This window comes from Gopherus evgoodei, chromosome 2 (genome assembly GCF_007399415.2).
Source record: "Gopherus evgoodei ecotype Sinaloan lineage chromosome 2, rGopEvg1_v1.p, whole genome shotgun sequence".
Lineage (NCBI taxonomy): Eukaryota > Metazoa > Chordata > Testudines > Testudinidae > Gopherus > Gopherus evgoodei.
Genome location: NC_044323.1, coordinates 85,002,459 through 85,021,637, shown reverse-complemented (window position 1 = coordinate 85,021,637; position 19,179 = coordinate 85,002,459). Strand labels below are relative to the sequence as shown.

General features: G+C 42.9%; 1 protein-coding gene across 1 annotated transcript in view; it reads left to right on the top strand.

Annotated features, from left to right (window-relative positions):
* Positions 1-3,310: 3,310 nt before the first annotated feature.
* The window catches only part of SUSD5 (sushi domain containing 5), a 77,019-nt gene continuing 61,150 nt past the window's right edge, over positions 3,311-19,179 (top strand). The window contains exons 1-2 of the mRNA XM_030549351.1: positions 3,311-3,735; positions 18,113-18,290. Of these exons, the coding sequence (XP_030405211.1) occupies positions 3,636-3,735; positions 18,113-18,290 (278 nt within the window). The 5' untranslated portion in view covers positions 3,311-3,635. The remainder of the gene's footprint in view (positions 3,736-18,112; positions 18,291-19,179) is intronic.

Genomic DNA, 19,179 nt, shown 5'->3' with positions numbered 1-19,179 from the left:
TATGCAGCTGCATGAGTGGGGGAAAAGAGTGATAGAAGGATCATAAGAGATACATTTCACAGAACAATGGTTATACTCTTTCACAGTGAACTACACTATTCACCGTATGTAGCACATGTCACTTCACTACAAGGTCGCCTTTGGATTCTTTTAGTATTTAGTGCTTGCGGATGTGGTGTGACAGATCAACACAGACGCAGGTCCGGGGATTACAAATCAGCTTGCAGGCGGACATGGTAAGGCATACATCTAATGGCAGTTAACCGTACAACCTCCTCCTTTCGCCCCACCCGTGGCTATTAGCAGGTAAAAGTCATGCTGGGCAGCCAAACTGCTAAAAAGCACATCTTTTGCTTCTTTTCTTATGCCATCAGAAAGGTTAAGCACTAGAGGAAAATTGTGAATGGTTTTCCCCCCCACTCTGCAGGTCTGCTGTAATGGCAGGTCACTGAAACCTTACCCCCTCCCCCTTCTCCACCCTCCCTTGACAATTAGCAGCGAAAATTCCTGCTGCCCAAATGCTAAAAAGGTCAGCGCCATTACAGACACCTCCCCGTAGGAATGGGCTGCTTTTTCCCTTCCCCCCGCATGGCTAACTGCAAGGGAAGGATTTCTTGTAAGCCGCAGGAAAGCATTACCGTAGGAATGGTCATCTCTGTCCCCTTAATAAAATACATTAATTTTTACCAGGTGACCATGAACAATATCACTCTCCTGAGGATTACAGACAGAGAAAAAGAAATTATGCTTCTTGAATGCCAGCAATCCCCGGGACCATACGCAGCTAGGCTTTGTCATGCAATGATACCCGATTACGTGCTCCAGGCATGGCGTGGTAAAGTTTCATACCATGGTGGACGGAATAAGGCTGCCCTGCCCAGAAACCTTCTGAAAAGGCTTTTGGGGTACCTACAGGAGTGCTTCATAGAGATGTCCCTGGAGGATTTCCGCTCCATCCCCAGACATGTTAACAGACTTTTCCAGTAACTTTAATGCCAGCTAATGCATGCAAGCCCTCATGGCAAATCAATCATTAAAAAATGCTTGCTTTTAAACTATGTTTTATATTTAAAAAAGTACACTCACCAGAGGTCGCTTCCATGGCTTCATTGTCTGGGCTAGTGGCTTGGGAGGGCTGGGAGGGTAATTCTGTCTGGGTGAGAAAAAGCTCCTGGCTGTTGGGGAGAATGGAGTGCTGTGTGGTCTCTGCCATCTCGTCCTCCTCTTCCTCCTCCTCATCTTCACCCTCCGCAGAATCATCAGCAATGGCTGAGATTACTACCCCCACCTCGGAATCCACACACAAGGGGGGGCTTGTCGTGGCGCAGCCCCCTAAAATTGCATGCAGCTCCGCGTAGAAGCGGCATGTTTTTGGCTCAGATCCGGATCTGCCATTTGCTGCTTTGGCTTTCTGGTATGCTTGTCTGAGCTCCTTCACTTTAACTCTGCACTGCAGCGCACCAAGTCCCTGCTATGGCCTCTCTGCCTCATGGCATTAGAAATTTTTTCAAAAGTTTTTTCATTTCGTCTACTGGAACCCAGTTCTGATAGCACAGAATCTTCTCCCCATACAGCGATCAGATCCAATAACTCTTGTGTGTTCCACGCTGGAGCTCTTTTCCTATTCTCAGGAGACTGCATTGTTACCTGTGCTGCTGAGAGCTCCACGCTGGCCAAACAGGAAATGCAATTCGGGGCTTTTCCTGTGTACCTGGCCAGTGCAGTAGAGTTCCTTTACCTGTCCAGAGCGGCCACTGGTGCACTGTGGGATACCTCCCAGAGGCCATTAACTTTGATTTCCGTCCACACTAGCCCTAAATCGATTTTGTAATATCGATTTTAGGGTTACTCCTTTCGTTTAGCTGGAGTACATAAATCGATTTTAAGACCCCTTAAAATCGATTTTAAGTGCCTTGTAGTGTGGACGGGTACAGCGTTAAATCGATTTAACGCTGTTTAAATCGATTTAACGCTGTAGTGTGGACCTGGCCATAGAGAAACCCCCTTCTATGTGTTTTCTGTGCATAAACAGAAGACTTCAAAGCTATCAATCTAAAACCCTTTGCAAGGATTAAATTCACACACACCAGAGTGAGAAGGAATGCTGAGGGAGAGCATCATGTATCTAGATTAATCAAATCCATTCTATTTAAAGTATTTCTAGGGCATCCAGCACCAAAGTCTCCCTTGGAGATCACACAGAGAGACTCCTGAGCTCGAGCCATTTCTACTAGACTGTGAAAATAACTTTCTGAAGGTTCAACACAGTAGCAACGTAGTCTCTGCAGCTAGGTATCAGCCCTCTTTCATTTACTACACTGTGGGGTGCGGGGGGGGCGGTGCAGAGGGAAGGCAGCGGCAGCCTCCGTTTGCAGTCTGCTCTCTCGATGGCTCTGCGTTTCTCCAGCAGGCTGGCGCGTTCCTGCCCAACCTCATATGTCCGGGGGGGGGGGGAATCTTAAGAACCCGGAAAAAACCCATCCCCAAACAAGAATATGAAAAACAACATTTCTGAGCTCTGCTCAGTTCCAACAGCAACACGAAACTATGTGCCGTTTAAGTATTTCACGAAATGGTTCTTGGCACAACTGTCAGTCCCTTTCGGTCTGCATCCATTCCTGGAGGCTTCCTTTTAGTCTTATTCGGGCACGTGTTAGGGTGAGGGAGAAAAGGGACCGAGGAGTGCTGACAGTAAGGGACACAGAGTGCTGAGAGAAGCTGCAATCTTCCCACACAAAGCTCTGTCAGTGGACTTCATTCTTGAGCGGCCCTAGCCCGTTAGTCTGGGTCCTGCATAGCTGGCTGATGTACTTATCTTGATCTGCAGCCCTCGCCCCAACCTCCTCTCCAGACCTGGGATTCCACACCGCTCAGCCAATGCACCTGGCTCCTGACCTGCACTAGCCTTTCTGCTCTGCCCTTTCCGTCCTGGGTTCCCACACAATTTAGTCAGTTCACCTCAGCCTGACCTGCAGTATCCCTCCTGCTAGTCCAGCCCTGGGAATCCACACCGCTCAGCCTATGCACTCAGCCCTCACAACAGCAACAGCACCCTTTGCTATCCCGGATCTGGACCTCGCCTGAGCTGAGACTGCCAAACAACGTGGTGACGAGTATGTGGTGCAGACCACACAATCGCCATACATTTGAACCCAAATCTCCAGAGATGAAAGCCCCCTCCGTGAACTCATCACTCGCAGCACCACCCGCTATCTAACTCCCCCTTTTCAGGCAGGGGTTTCGCCTGCTTGATGCTTGCAGCTTCCCCCTTTCTCTCCCTCTGGGCTTTTACATTTCTTCCACTCTGACCCATTAGATATTTACTGACAGCGCAATGTGACTTTTAACACCGGTTCTCCATGTGCACTGCCCTGAAGAATTGGGCCATATAAAACCGCTCCCCAAACCCAGCTGGCTGGACGTTTTCCTCTCCCTCTATTCTCTCACTGTAGCAGCCAAGCGAAGGATTCCTCTTTCTTTCTCTCTTTCTTTTTCCATCCCTCCCTCCGTTAGTGCAAGCCCAAGACGCAGGAAAGTGCTCATTGAAATCATCACCACCAGCGATCCTGCGCCTGAGGCTCAGAGGAAATAAAACCCCTTTATAGCCAACCTCCTGCAGCTGAGGACTTAATAGCATGGCAATGGCTCCAGGCTCTAAGAGATTCACACTCACCTTTGTCCGGTACATGGGATCTGTCTGTTTTCTTCTCCAGATCGTCTCTGTTGAGGCTGATGGTGAGTTCAATGCAGTTCGGGCTGAGTTACTATTAGTGGAATCAGATTTGTATGTTGTTATTGCAAAATTTTTTTTTTAAATTAAATAAACTTAAATATACGCCCCATTCTGGGTTAAGGAACGCCTGATTCGGAGTTTTTTTAAACTCTATGAATATCCTGGGGTTAAACAGAGAAAAGAATTAAGATCTCATAAGGCTGAGATTATGTTATTAGAACAAAAATATGTGACTGGGCACTTGTCCAGGGGAAATAATAATAAAAAGGCAGGATAAGAAGAAGAATAGTTAAATTTTAGATAGCTTCTCCCACAATCAGTAATGTCTCCCCAAATACCGAACCTGACATCTCCTCAGTACAGGTCCCTCTAGTTTTTAAGCATCAGGTACCTGAAAAACAGGAAGACAAAAGTCAAAGACTTTTCCCTGTAACGTCTTCTCGCCGGTACTACACTGGCTCAAGACATCTGCCAACGTTACTGCACCAGCTACTAGCTACCATGAAATGATCCTTTTTGCTCTCTGACAATAATCTGAATGAACGGTATGCTTTTCCTTCCTAGAAGCCTGTACAGTTTTAACGATTTCACCTTAATTAATGGTGATCAAACTGCCTTAACAAGAACATGATTTATTTAAAAAAAACAACAGTCTGTTTTCCTGGGAGAGAGCAGTGCTGAATGGCTACGCTTGTTTCTTCATGCTCACAATCCGGGTAGACAGAATTATGCCTGATTTCAGTTTTTTAAGTACACTAACCTCATTCCATTGATGTTTGCTATGTGATTACGGAGGATGGTAAGACAAACATTACTGAATAACAAAAATGTTTTCATTTTGCTCCGAGAATATTTCGTCTCAGTTTTTTGTCTTCGATTTTCATTTAATAATTGAAATAAGAGACGGAAGAGAAAACGGAGACAAACTTTCCTTGCATGTGTATGTTTATTGCATGCTGTGTATAATAAAGGTTTATGCAGCAGAATTCACTGTCATGAATTTGGTGACAATGAAATTAAGAATGAAAAAGAAGGAAAGGTCACATCCTTTCAAAGAACTGTAACTTGCAAAACTGCAATTCCAGTTTTAGTGAAGGATCCTCATATAGCAAAACTGCTTTGTGGGGAGAAAAAATACTTCACTATATTTGGAAACAGGGACACAGAGAAAGGAATAATTATTTTGCTTGGTTAGGAAAGCTTTTCCTTAAGTATCAGCGGTAGCTATCCCAGAGACCTTACTGCGTGTCTGGAATGACTGGCTTCTGGTTCCATCCTAAACTGACCTCCCCTGAGATAGCCAAGAGAAAAGGTGGGTGAGATAATATCTTGTATTGGACCAACTTTTGCTGGTGAGAGAGAGAGAGAAACAAACTTTGGAGCTTTTACACAGAGAGGAAAAAATGTTGTTGAACAGTATTTCAGTAACCATTTTAAAGGCTTACTTAAGGGAGTTCATGACATATTTTAATGGGCATTCAGTAGTTTGTCACATTCATCTTACACATGAAATATACATAGATATGCTAAAATAATTAAGAATTACAGGAAAGAAGATGTAAAGTACAATATAAGTGGAAAGCATTATTATAAAATGATAAATAGTCTCCATTTTTATTTAACTTCTTCTAAACAACATTCTGGAAAACCTGTTGGTTCATTATTACCAAGCTATTCAATGTGTTTTCTTTATATCACGATTTAAGCCAACTCCTGTAATGCTGAGAAATCACTTTATATGAAGTTATGTCACTATGTAGAATTGCCAGGTTTAAACAGATCTGAGAGTATAAACCAGGAACAATATTTCCTTTCATAATAGATTCTGAACTGGCCTGAACAGGAAACCATCTTCTCATTTGTGAAAATTATAGATGAAAATTTAATTTTACAGACAATTTCTGCTCTGTAAGGTCTGGAGATGTGAGTGGTAAAATGACAAGGAACAATCTGGATAATATATATATTTGTTACTTTTAACAAAAAATAATGTTTTGCAAACTCCTGAGGGGATTTAGAGTATACCAGTAAAAAACTTATGAAACCAAGCCTGGCCTCTATATAGGCAAACCTCAGAAACTGGTTACAATATATTTCCCTAAGGGAGACTCTGGCTTTACTCTCTGACATGCAAATAATGACATAGTGTAGACAATATAACTAGAGATCATACAAACCTGGTGGAGGTGTAAAGCCTCAAGGATTATTTGATCTAATAGTTCACCACAACACACATGGACATGGTGTAGCTAGAATCCATGAAGACGTAGGTAGAAGCTAAAATAAAATATACTTTAGAATTGCTGTGTGACTTTTATAAGTTAAGGCTATGTCTACACTGGCAACTGAACAACAAAACTTTTGTGTTTCAGAAGTGTTAACCCCCGTGCCTCCCCACCCCTAGAAACACAAAAAGTTTTGCCAATGACAAGCACCAGTGTGAACAGCTCTTTGTCGGCAGAAGAGCAACAAACAGCTGCTACATTGTGTGCCTTTTAGCGACACGGCTGTAGTGACACAGCCCTGTCGCTAAAAGCTGTGTACTGTAGACATAGCCTAAATGTGTCTGCTAATGGCACCTGGACTGAGGTCAGTCAGATAGAAGCTCCCTAAGACCCTGTTTCTCCTTTAATTTACACTGGTGTAAATCAGGAGTATTTTAGAGTCATTAGAGTCAGTGGAGTTACTACAGAATACAACAAGGGTAAGTAGAGAACTAAGCCCTAAGGCTGTTCATCCATGACAATCACGGGTAGATTCCAGATTTGTACATGGAGGGAATGTATAGTCACAAGAATTTACATGGATGGCTTGATTTAGTACAACTACCTGCACATCAAAATAAACTCTAACCCTCATTCTTGTAAAGATGGAGATTTTAGCTATTTCATTAAGGTCATGACTGGCCTCAGCTATACCAGTGTAAATGTGGAATAACTGGAGTTTGCATTTACACTGGGTTAAATGAATCAGGCCCTGTAAAAGAATTTAAACTTTTACTCTCTGTTTTACCTTTTTCACAGCTGCCAAAATGTCCATAAAACCAACAGTAGTTTTCTACAGAACATTTGGTCAGATGAACAAAATGTTGTAACAATGTGACAGTAATTAATCAGTACAATTAATATAATATTGAAGTGAACACCAGTAGTTTACTTTTGGCAAAAGCTTGCAAAATTGCTCCAGCAAGAAGTAATTTTATTTTTTAGGTTTTGTGTTACATGCAAAACATTTTGCCTGCTCTACTAATTGGATCAGTACATAGATTGCAAGTGGAAGAAATTCCAGGAATTCTGAATCCATAAAGTTAGACACAATTAGACACTGGCCTGAGCTACAAAATTCTGACCTTAAACCATATCTAATGTTTCTAAAATTAGGCTGTTGTGGGACTCAAATCTAGGGTTTTGGTTCATTTCTCAAATACAATTGAGAATATTCTCCTCTCAATATGTTTTTACAAAACTGCCATTAATGTTCTCTCTCACACACACAGAGTGCAGGCTAGACCCCCACTATTTCAAATGTGAGGTTTCTTCTTATGGAACTATCAGTAAACAAAAAAGTCAGAGGAACTAATGGACAGATGGAAAACTGATACATTTAAAAGAATAAGGGAAAAGTAATAAGAAGCAACTTCCTGTACTGAAAACGGATTAAGAAAGCTGTGACAAAGGCAGCTCCCAGTTCCCTCCTGAGCACTTGGTTCCTGTTGCTTTTATCTATTTAGATGGAAGGGAAAATAATTAAAAAAAATGTAAAATAAAAAATATATATTATACTGATTCTCTATGTTAGGGGTGTAAATCAAACCCAAGAGAATGAATGGGAATTTTCCTTTATTCTGTTCTAGATGATTTGGTGGTCTCCTCTGGTCTCAAACTCTATGATTCTATTTTTGTTTTATTATCTCCAGGAATTTGTGCATGAGCAGCAGGTGCAAGCAATTCAGGTTTCCATTTACACAGCGCAGAAAATAAATTTGTCAGCTTTATCAATAAATAAATAAAAATCCAGCCCTTACTATGGTAAAACAGAAGGTAAAACTGAATTTACCTGAGTAAGAAGTGCAGAGTTTGTCTCCCACTTTGCTATTTCTCCGATTATGCAACATTTAAAGCATTTTCAATTAAATGAGAAGCAATCATTTATTTTAGATCCTTACAGAAATAAGCTCTCCATTTATGAACAAGCACAGCCGATAATTGCAAAAATCTTACTGTCTGTAATTGAACGCTCCACCCTTGCTATTACAGCCAAGACCATTGCACTCTATAGCCATAGAAACAGCAATAAAATTGCTTTTTCACTACAGAATGGAATGATGACCCCCACAAAATGTACCTCTCCCCATTTCCAAATGGTCACCACCTCTGGTTTGATGTGACTCATCAGATTATATAACTTCAGGGGACCAACCTTCTGGCATCAGGTCATGGGGTCAGCAGACTAGGTGGGCATTTTGGGGGAGTCAGTAGGTCTGTGTTGAATGTGCACAGACTGGGGGTGGGATTGGAGGAATCCATACCATTGGCTACTGGTTTTTGGAGATTAAGCAGGAAAGGGGCTGTATTATTGTTCAATGGAACTGCTCCGTGGTTGGGAAGCCCTATAAAAATGAGCTGCAAACAATTTTTGGAATGCTAAGGTTATGGCTTTTCTTGCTTTGCTTTTCTCTAATGCATAAAGAAAGCCTGAAAAGTGTGGGTCAAAGAAACAGGATTTTTTATTGTTGTTGTTTTATTTTTGGTTTGCTTTTTATCTTAGAAATGTTAGGAATGTAAAGTCTGTTCTGGCCTTAAATCATACCCAAAGGAGCTCAATCTATTTCGCTCACCAAAGAGAAGGTAAGGGAAATGTGATTATGTCTATAATCACTGGCAGAGGGAGAAGATGTCTGGAAGTAGAGAGCTCTTTAATCTGTCAGACAAAGGCATAAAAAGGTTCAGTGGCTAGAAGTTAAAGTCAGCAAATTTCAAATGGAAATAAGGTACAGTGCATGTAAGGACCACTGAAACACATTACTAAGGAATAAGGTGTAAATTCTCCATTTCTTGGAGTCTTTGAAACAAGATTGGATGTCTTTCTAGCTAACATATTCTAGTTCAGCCACAAATTACTGGTCTGGAGATAGGAGTCACAATGTGAAATCTAAGGGCTTGGCTACACTTGTGAGTTACAGCGCATTAAAGGAGCCCCGGGCGCACTAGCTCACTCCCCGTCCACACTGTAAGGCCATGGCTACACTAGAGAGTTGCAGCGCTGGTGAGGGGGTTACAGCGCTGCAACTTAGGATGTGGCCACACTTGCAAAGCACGGCGAGCGCTGCAACTCCCTGGTTGCAGCGCTGGCTGTACACCCGGTCGAGCCTCGGATGTAGGGATTCCAGCGCTGGTGATCCAACGCTGGTCAGCAAGTGTGGACACCCACCAGCGCTTTTATTGACCTTCGGGGTATAAGGAGGTATCCCAGAATTCCTGTCCACAACAAACCGGAAGAAAGGGAGAGTTCGGAGTTCAGCCAAACTGCTTATTTAAAAAACAAACACAGCTCCTGTTTGCTGAGCGAGCGGAGGCAGGCAGGGGAATTACTTTGGAATGTTCACAGCTGTTTGCTTGAAGAGAGAAACGGCACGCTCACATGGCAGAGGGGGAGGGGGAAGTCCGTGTTGAGCAGTTGCTTATCTGGTCTGACGGGTATTTAGCAGTACATAATTTCATCATTAGTGAATGAGAGAGGAGTGGGGGAAGGGAGTTAGAACTTTTAAAATGATTGAAGGTAGGCACTGTGTATCTTCCAGTCCTTAGAACTTGCAAGGCAGGGAGCTGAGAACAGTGTCAACTCCAAAAATCCATTCTGTCTGTCTCCTCCACGCTCACTGTCACATTCCACCCCACCCCCCTCTTTTGAAAAGCACGTTGCAGCCACTTGAATGCTGGGATAGCTGCCCACAATGCACCACTCCCAACAGCGCTGCAAGTGCTGCAAATGTGGCCACACTGCAGCGCTGGTAGCTGTCAGTGTGGCCACACTGCAGCGCTGGCCCTACACAGCTGTACGAACACAGCTGTAACTACCAGCGCTGCAAAACTGTAAGTGTAGACATGGCCTAAGGCACGTAGAGTGCTCTGATTCCGTGGCTAGAGCACTCCTGGTAATTCACCTCAGCGAGTAGAATAATGTTTGATGCACCCCCGCCGGTGGAACGAGGTGTTGCATTACCGAGCTCTGATCAGCCTCTGGAAAGGTTCCATAATCCCCTTAAGTCAAGTGGCTACTCTTGTCATTGTTTTGGATATGCCCTTTGAAAGCTTCGTTTGACAGCCAGCATGCTTATCTGCTCTGAGACAAACCAGCTATTACTGTGGAATGCTGTATGTGAGGGGGGGAGGAAAGAGGGAAGTCTGCTGCTGTCTGAACTTGCAAGACAGCATGCTGACATGCTCTCAGCCCCCTCAAAACCCACTCTCTCTCTCCACACATACACACAACACACTCCCTGTCACACTCTGCTGGGATAGCTACCACAATGTACTGCTCTCTGTGGCCACTGCAAGAGCTGTTAATGTGGCCACGCCAGTGTACTGTCAGCTGTCAGGATATGGCTACATTTGGAATTTCAAAGCGCTGCCGAAGTGTGAGTGTAGTCAGAGTGGCAGCGCTGGGAGAGAGCTCTCCCAGCGCTGCATGTAAACCACATCCCTTACGGGTGTAGCGTGCAGCGCTGGGAGCCGCGCTTCCAGCGCTGCTGCCCTGATTACACTGATGCTTTACAGCGCTGTATCTTGCAGCGCTCAGGGGGGTGTTTTTTCACACCCCAGTTGCAGCGCTGTAAAGTGTGAGTGTAGCCAAGGCCTCAGTGTGGACAGATTACAGCGCTTTTTCTACTCTGCTCTACGAAGGCTGGTTTAACTTAAAGCGCTCTACATCTGCAAGTGCAGCCATGCCCTACACAGGAGGACAGATTAGATGATCATAATGGTCTCTTCTGGCCTTAAAATCTATATATATCTCTGGATACTCTAAAGCATCTTGTCTTCTACATATCAGAATGCATTTTTTTTACTGTAAACTATTTGGGGCAGAAACTATCTTTACTTTTGTGTGTTACAGGGTGTTAAATATATTGTTCATGCTAATCAAATAATAAATAATAACTTTCATAAGAACATACATAAGAATGGCCATACTAGATCAGAACAATGGTCCATCTAGCCCAGTATCCTGTTTTCTGATAGTGGCCAGTGCCAAATGCTTCAGAGGGCATGAACAGGGCAATTTTGAGTGATCCTCCATCCCCTGTCATCCAGTCTCAGCTTCTGGCAAAGCTTTTCTTTTTCCAACAGATCAAAAGCTAAAAACAGAATAGTTTAATAATATCAGTACATTTAGAGGCTAAAAAAGCAATGCCGTGATTGTGAAAACCACTCACTGACCTTTGCTTTATAAGATGCAAACTGCAGCAAATTAATCAAGTGTAAGGGGATTGTTGCCCCCTTACTAACATTCAGTGGGGGTGTTTTGGTTTACTAGCTCCCAGCACTAAAAGGGAAGGGGTCGATGGGAAATCAGGACCCTGAGACTGACAGTCCCCAGGAACAATGGTGAGAGGCCAATGCTCTAGGTCAGTCTGATTGACAGGGTGGGCAGGCTAATCAGGGAGACAGAAGGCCAGGGTGGGTCCCTTCTTCCCTGTGAGCTGGAATTGTCTGGGTCAGATAGAGTGGGGCAGAGCTAAGGAGAGAACAGGGGCCCAAGCTGAGCTGAAGAGCAGAGCTGTGCCAGATCCAGAAAGCCCAAAGCTGCAGCCACAGAGCCAGAGCTGCAGCCCAGGGAGAGCAGATCCTGTGCTGAGAGCAAAGCTGCAGCCACAGAACCAGAGACGCAGCCCAGGGAGAGTAGATCCTGTGCTGGGAGCACAGCTGCAGCCACAGAGCCGGACACACAGCCCAGGGAGAGCAGATCCTGTGCTGGGAGCAGAGCTGCAGCCACAGAGCCAGAGACACAGCCCAGGGAGAGTAGATCCTGTGCTGGGAGCAGAGCTGCAGCCATAGAGCCGAGTGTGGTGAGCAACTGGGGCCAGCCAAGGGGGGACCTTGGGCAAAGGGCCCAGTGCAGAAAGACACCTCCAGCCAAGCGTCCTTGCAGACCAGGCTGGGAGGGGGATCTTAACCTGAGGGGGGCTGCACTGGGAAAAGGGTCCCACCATCCAAAGCCTGGAGGTGTGTGGCCACCACCTTGCAAGTGTCTAACCGCAGCATACCTGCAGCACAGCCAGGGCCTGCGAAGGGAGGCCTGGGACCTACAAGCAACAGATGCAAAGTGCCTTGATGTCCAGAGAGACACTGTTTGTAATGCTCCTGCCACAGAACAGGGTGATGTGTTTTCCTTTAACTTTTCCCATTTTTTCTTATTCTTTTCTTTAATTAATTGTTAAGTAAACAACTTGTATTTGCTTTAAATTTTTATGGAATAATCAATGGGTCAGGGAGGTGCTCAGGCAGAGAGGGTACCCTGGAGTGGGACACCGTAGCCCCGTGTCCTAGGTGAACCACAGCAGGGTTGGGGGTCGAGCACCCCCAGGAATCCTGGGCCCAGCCTTGTTGGGGCTACAAGAACTCTGCCAGACAGGAGAGTGCAAGGGGAGTCCTCAAGGGCAGGGAGGCCTCTGGGTAAAGGAAGTGGGAGTGAGGACTCAGATCCTTTCGCTAGCCCACTTCCACCGGGGTAGCACAAGAAGCCAGGAAAGTTCCCCACAATAGCGGGACCATTCCCCTGCTTACACAAGCATCAAGAACACTACCGTGCAATTGTCAAAAACAAAGGCCATTTAAAACACAATAATTTTGATACATACACTAGTGTTTTTGTGAACTGCGTTGTCTTATGGATTAGGACAGAGAAAAGAAAAAATTTGCAGCAGAATAAACATCTACTACAGTGAAATTTGTTATATTTTACATACACAAAGAAGATATACATCACAGAATCCAACTATACCTGCTGTCAGGATAGCTCTGAAATTTAAGGTCTTGGACATAACACTCTTATAAAATGCTCCCAACTATATCTAACTGGCTGCTCTTACTACAGAAAAAACATTGCCTGTAAATGGAATGTCATTAAATATTAATGTCTTGCCACTGTTTACTAAGGCTAGACTCCTATGGCTTCAAGAAGTAATCTTGCCTGAGTACTAGAGCATTGAGCCAATTACTATTGATTAGTGATTGGAAGAAGAGACCCAATTTTTTTCCCAAAACTTGAAATGAGCTTTCTGAGGTTAGAAAAAGGTTGGTTTATGTCTCTACTCTTCCTGGTTTCAGCTGGAACCTGAGAGGAAATACCAAAATACTGCAAGAAAGACTATTCTCAGAGTATTTCTGAACTTGCCGGAACCAAGAAGTGCATGAAATCTCTTGAGAAAGTCTCACAAGAATTCCAGATCAATTTCTAAGCCAAAGAGGCATGACTAGTTTTGAACAGGCTAAAAATAAGCATGCAAAATTTAGGGAGGGGATTCTGTCTCCACACTAGTCCCCCTGGCCAGCCTGGTGGGAGCATGGTGTGACAGAGATCAGGTGTGAGGAAGCATGCTTAGGGGTAAGATAGAGGGGGGGAATAGCACCAGAGCGTTCAGAGTAGTTCTCGGCAGCTCTGAGTGCACAGAACTCCCGGTGGCTGGCTAACTGATGCCAGGGCCATTGCATAAAGCCACCTTTGCCTCCCCAGCCCATGGGCTATGCATTTTGTGCTGTATCTCCAGGAGGCTATCTAAAGCAGACTGAACCTGAGAACCTCCTGAGGTGATCAATTCAAAAGGATTAACTCCATCTATCTAGTACTTCTATCACAATATGTTAAGCTCTCAGCGCTAATGTCAGTATACATGCCCCCAGATCATTAATATTTTTCCTCATTTACATTTTGTGTGCATATGAATTTGCCCCTGATAAAAGTGAAGGGCTCATAAGCAGTTATTACACTGGTGTAAAAATTCCCAGTGTAGATAAGCCTTTTCAGCTGGCAACCTGAAAATCAAAATTTTATTAATTATGTATTATTATTACTCTAGTGCCCAGTGGCCAGAGCCCCACGGTGCTAGGTGCTGTATAAACACATAACAAAAAGGCAGGCCATGCCTCAAAGAACTTGCAATTTCAATAGGCAAAGATGTACTTGAAATTCTATTAATATGTATTTTGCAAGCCCTCCATTAGAAGTGTTTCCAGGCCAAATTCTGTCTTGGGGTATGTACACAAAACATCCACTGATTTAAGAGCATCAACTTTGTACAAGAGGGCTGAATTTGACCAAAAGCTAATTTTACAATTCTGATTACTCATTTCAGTTATCAAATGATGAGACTCCCAAGAATGCCCATCTATAAATAAAATTATATGTTAATAGCCCCCAAAATTTCTGTAACACCATTATAAGATGTGGAATTCAAAATCAATATTGTAGTTTTGATTCATATAAGGGAACTTACCAAGTAGGTGTACTAGTATATTTTTCCTTTCATTCCCCAAAACACTGCTCTAATGGGACCCTACTGCGAATGATGTAGACACATTGGAAATGCCAACTGTCTTGCAAGTCAAATACCAGAGGATTAAAGCTTATTTGTTTTATTTTATTTTAAATGAGAAAACAAATAAAACTGAGAACACGTTATAAACTAGGCAGATAGCCATAATGTTCTTGAAAACTTTAGAAAAAGTATATAAGTCAATCTGGTATCCAGGTCAGTCTTGTTTATTTGTACCCCGTCTAACCAAAACTTCCTAATAACTTTCCCTAAACAATGGATCAGTCTCACGTTCCCCTAAAATCTATTTAGCCAAATATTTTGGACATCCACAAAACCTTTCAGATAGGTAGGACTGTACTATATTTAAAAACAAACAAACAAAAACTAAATAGGTTGTCAGAATCTTCTGAATTTTCAGTAAAGCCTCGTTGAAGAGCAGTGCTTGTTTTGCCATAATTACTTGAACACTATAAGGAAAGTTGTCCCTTAGCTCTCAGTCTTGGTTGGCTGGAAAAAGAAAGAAGCTTTGGTGCAATCCTGCAAAGCTGCAATTGATATGGACTGCTGGTAAAAAAATTAATGAACTGCACTGCCTCAGATTACATTTTGATGGAGCTTGATCACTTACCAACTTAGTTTCCTTTACATTCTTTTAATTAAAATGTTTGTGGATGAAAGTAGTGCTTATTAAGATGAAGGACTAACATTTACTGCTCAAGTCAGATGCTGCATATGGTTGCCCCAGACAACTCTGTTGGTGCACCTCAATCCTGAACAGAGACCTTCAACTGTGCTGACCTGTGTGATGGCTTAGTAATGTAGACAAATTCCCTGTTGGAGAGATCCCAAATGGTGGTGGTGAAAACATGCTCTTCTTCCCTTTGGCGGTCTCACTGGATCCATTATCATGCCTAGATTTTTAGGTGGCTGTTGTGGCACCTTTTTTTCAGGCTATAGTTGGTCCCAGGTCTGCCAACATCTCCTCTGATGAAGATCTTGACACAGTCATGTGCATATTTCTGATCATCAGGCTACATTACTCCTATGCACTCTTATTTGTTGCCTTTGAAAAGTATCAGTAGTAGAAAATGTAGAGGCTTGCTGCCGTCTCTGCTCTGCACTGGCTCCAGCTCATTTCTGATGGGAATTCAAGGAGCATATACAGTGCCTACCACATCAGAGACCTAATCTTTGATTGGGGTCTGTGTGTTACCTGAAACATAACTCATTGCAGGAATTGTGATCCTCTTGATTGATCTCATTGTCAGTTACTGGGGTTAAAATCTCTGCTGCTGATGGCAGGATGTTGTCAGTCATTGGGCCACATCTCTGGAAGTTATTCCCTCCTGCAGTCTGCTAGAGCCAAAGTTTAGTTAGCTCCAAGGCGGGGGTTATCTGTTTGCTAAAGCCAGAAGTGCTTGAGGAAGGTGATGGGCCTGGCATACAATGCAGGATGGATCGCCTGAAGGGTTCCTGAGCTAGTTTAGTCAAGGCCCATGTTATCTGGGATGAGGGAATTTGCTACTTGTCATAAACAGATGGTTAAGGGTTAATGTCTCTTTTTCCTGTAAAGGGTTAACTAGCAGTAAACCTGGAACACCTGACCAGAGGACCAATCAGGAGACAAGATACTTTCAAATCTGGGTGGAGGGAAGCCTTTGTTTGTGCTTTCTGGGTTTTTTTTTTGTTTGTTCTCTCTGGGTTCTGAGAGGGACCAGACATGTAAGCAGATATCTCCAAGTTTCTGAAACAGCCTCTTCTGTTCAATTTAGTAAGTACCAGTTAGAAAGGCGGTTTAGTCTTTTAATTGTTTTATTATTTTGCAAATGTGTATTTTGCTGGAAGGGTTGTATCTCTGTTGCTGCAACTTGTATTTGTGCTGGGGGGAGGATTCTCTCTAGTGTCTATAAGCTGAAAGACTCTGTAACATATTCCATCTTGATTTTACAGAGACAATTTTTACCTTTTTCTTTCTTTTATTAAAAGTTTTCCTTTTTAAGAACCTGATTGTTTTTTTATTCTTGTGTGAGACCCAAGGGGAGGGAGTCTGCACTCACCAGGGAATTGGTGGGAGAAAGGAAAAGCCTGATTTCTCTCTGTGTTAGGATTACTGTCTCTCTCTCAGGGAGAGTGTGGGAGTGGGAGAGAAGGGGGGGAAGGTGAATTTCCTCTCTGTTTTAAGATTCAAGGAGGTGAATCACAGGGATCTCCCAGTGTTACCCAGGGAGAGGAGAATCTGGGAGGAAGAAAGGAGGGGAATGGTTTATTTCCCTTTGTTTTGAGATCCAAGGGGTTTGGGTCTTGGGGTCCCCAGGGAAGGGTTTGGGGGCCAGAAATTTCCCCAAAACACTATATTTTTGGGTGGTGGCAGCTCTATCATTTCTAAGCTAGTAATTAAGCTTAGGGGGGTTCATGCAGGTATCCCATCTTTTGGACGCTAAGGTTCAGAGTAGGGGTTCATACCTTGGCAGCTACTAATGCCCCAATTGCTGTCGAATTGTGTTGCAGAATCTAAGATTTTGTTTAAATAAATTGTTACTTATGAAAACAAGAAGTCCTTCCTGACATGAACTGTTGTAATCTGATGTACTGCTGTCTTCCTGGGTCTGCAGACATCCAAACACAAATGCTCTGAGACTTGCATTAACTCAGTGGTGTGCTAACTTCAAAACCTAATTATAAAAATGTAAATGTAAACATTGTTAATTATTTTGCTGCTTATCATTTTTTGCTGAATCATCTAGCAAATATGCTTATTCTACAAATCAATGATGTCCTAGGCATGATGCAAAACCCTATCTGCCTTCTGCCCAACTGCTAAAACCTCCAGCTTCTACCCTGATAAAGTCCACAATGCAGGAATGCGTTGTAAGAACAAAAATCTGCAGTGCATTGAAAATTTAAAGTCAGGGTAAAATAAACTGAGTTTAAAACAAAATCAAATTATAAGGAATACTCTGCTGATTCTATAGTCACTTTCATATTTCATTAAATAAAAGCCTTCCACTTTTTAAAAATTTACTTGAAAGTGCAGCATCTTTTCCAGTCTGCAGCTCTAGTATGATATGAAAACCATGGTGATTTGCAGCAGAATTTAGATCCAGGGTTATTGCAAATTATATGAAGCCTTGCCTTGCCTTGCCTTGCCTTGCCTTGCCTTGCCTTGCCTTGCCTTGCCTAGTAGAGACTGGGAATTACTTTGCTGCTGATATGGAAGAGCCAGTTACATTGCTAGCTTTTTACACTGGTATTTATTATTTTATAAATTTGATTAATTTTATAAATTAAGTGTAAGACATGCATTACCAGTTCCTATGGGATGGATTCTGACTCTGACTATACACCCTTATAAGGGAGTAAGAAGCCCTCTTTACACTCCAAGAGCTATACAGACTTTGGATCCAGGCATGTAGGAGTAAGGGGAGCCACTCACCCGGCTCAGAAATATATGGAAACTTAGCCCCACTTCTCTAATTACTGACCAAAGGAGCTAAACCACATAGCTAAACGTGTATGTATGTGCATGCACACACTTGTATACAGGAGTAGTAATTTACTAGTGGTATAGGCCAGAAGCAAGGACCAGAACCTTAAAGGTGTTTGGATGCTCAATTCCCATTGATTTCAATAGAAAATATCTTTGAAGATCTAGGCTTAAGTTACTAGCTCCCAAGATCAAGGAGCTCAGTTAAAATTAAACTAAGATCATAAAAGAAAATAAGTTTAATTTTTCAGTTGATAGGTTTGTCACAATCCACAATATATTTGTGTATTTATTTAATACAACACTGTGACATGTGACACGTTTTGTTGTTGTGTTTGTCTGTCTGTCTTTGGTGCTGCAGGGAAGTTGTTCACAGCTGAATCCAGAAACAGCTCTCAGGATCTGAACCTAACCACAGCTCAGAAATTGTGTACGGACCTGGGCGCTCGCTTAGCCACTGTAGAGGAATTGAGACAGGCGGTAGTGGACTGTTCTTTTGCCGCATGCACCAGAGGTTGGCTGGCCGATGGTACCATTGGGTAAGGAGAATGGAAACAGCAAAATCCACCCTAACCAGCATGAATGATTGCTCTCAAACAAGCTTTCCCCCTTTGGCTAATATTATTACTGAGGAATACTGGTGACAAAGAAATCCTTATGTAACCAAGTCTCAAGTGTTTCATTCAGATAAGCTAACTACGCTGTTACCTTTCACAAAATCAGTCATGTACAGCTGATGCTGCAGACATGTGAGTGTACATAGATCACCTAATACACAGTTCTAAAATATATTTGTCTTCCTTTTAATCTTAGAAATATGTTGTTTCAACCAAATTCCCTCTGGCCCACACAATATCTTATTTAAATCCAGAAAATATTGAGTAGCTAGGTGTTAAATCTTGGATGTTGTCATTCACTATTATTTGTTGAATACCAACAGTGTACCAAGTCCTAAAGGAATGTAGGCCCAGATCCTCAAATTTAACTCCCATTCTGAGTGTTAAGTTAGGCACCTAAATACTTTAGAGGATATGAGCCTTACACATTACAGGCCCAATCCTGTGGCCACTGACGTCAATGGCAAAACTCTCATTGACTTCAATAGTGCAGGGTTGGGCACTCTGTGGACAAAATAAATAACAAACACAGGGTCTGATCCAGAGCCCATTGAAGTCAATGGGGCCATGCAGCATAAATGTATTAGTTATTATAAATTTTTATAGTGCCCAAAGGAGTGCTAGGTTCTTCACAAAAACAAATTGAAAGACATGTTTCTGTCATAGGGAACTTACACTTGGATCTGATGTGACGAGTGCAGATAACAAACAGGAGGGGATTGGATGAGAAAGGACATTGCTTCAGCTATATGATCACATGGTGACTCAGTTTAGGCAGGAGCACACCTTGATGGTTTAGATAACTGATAAT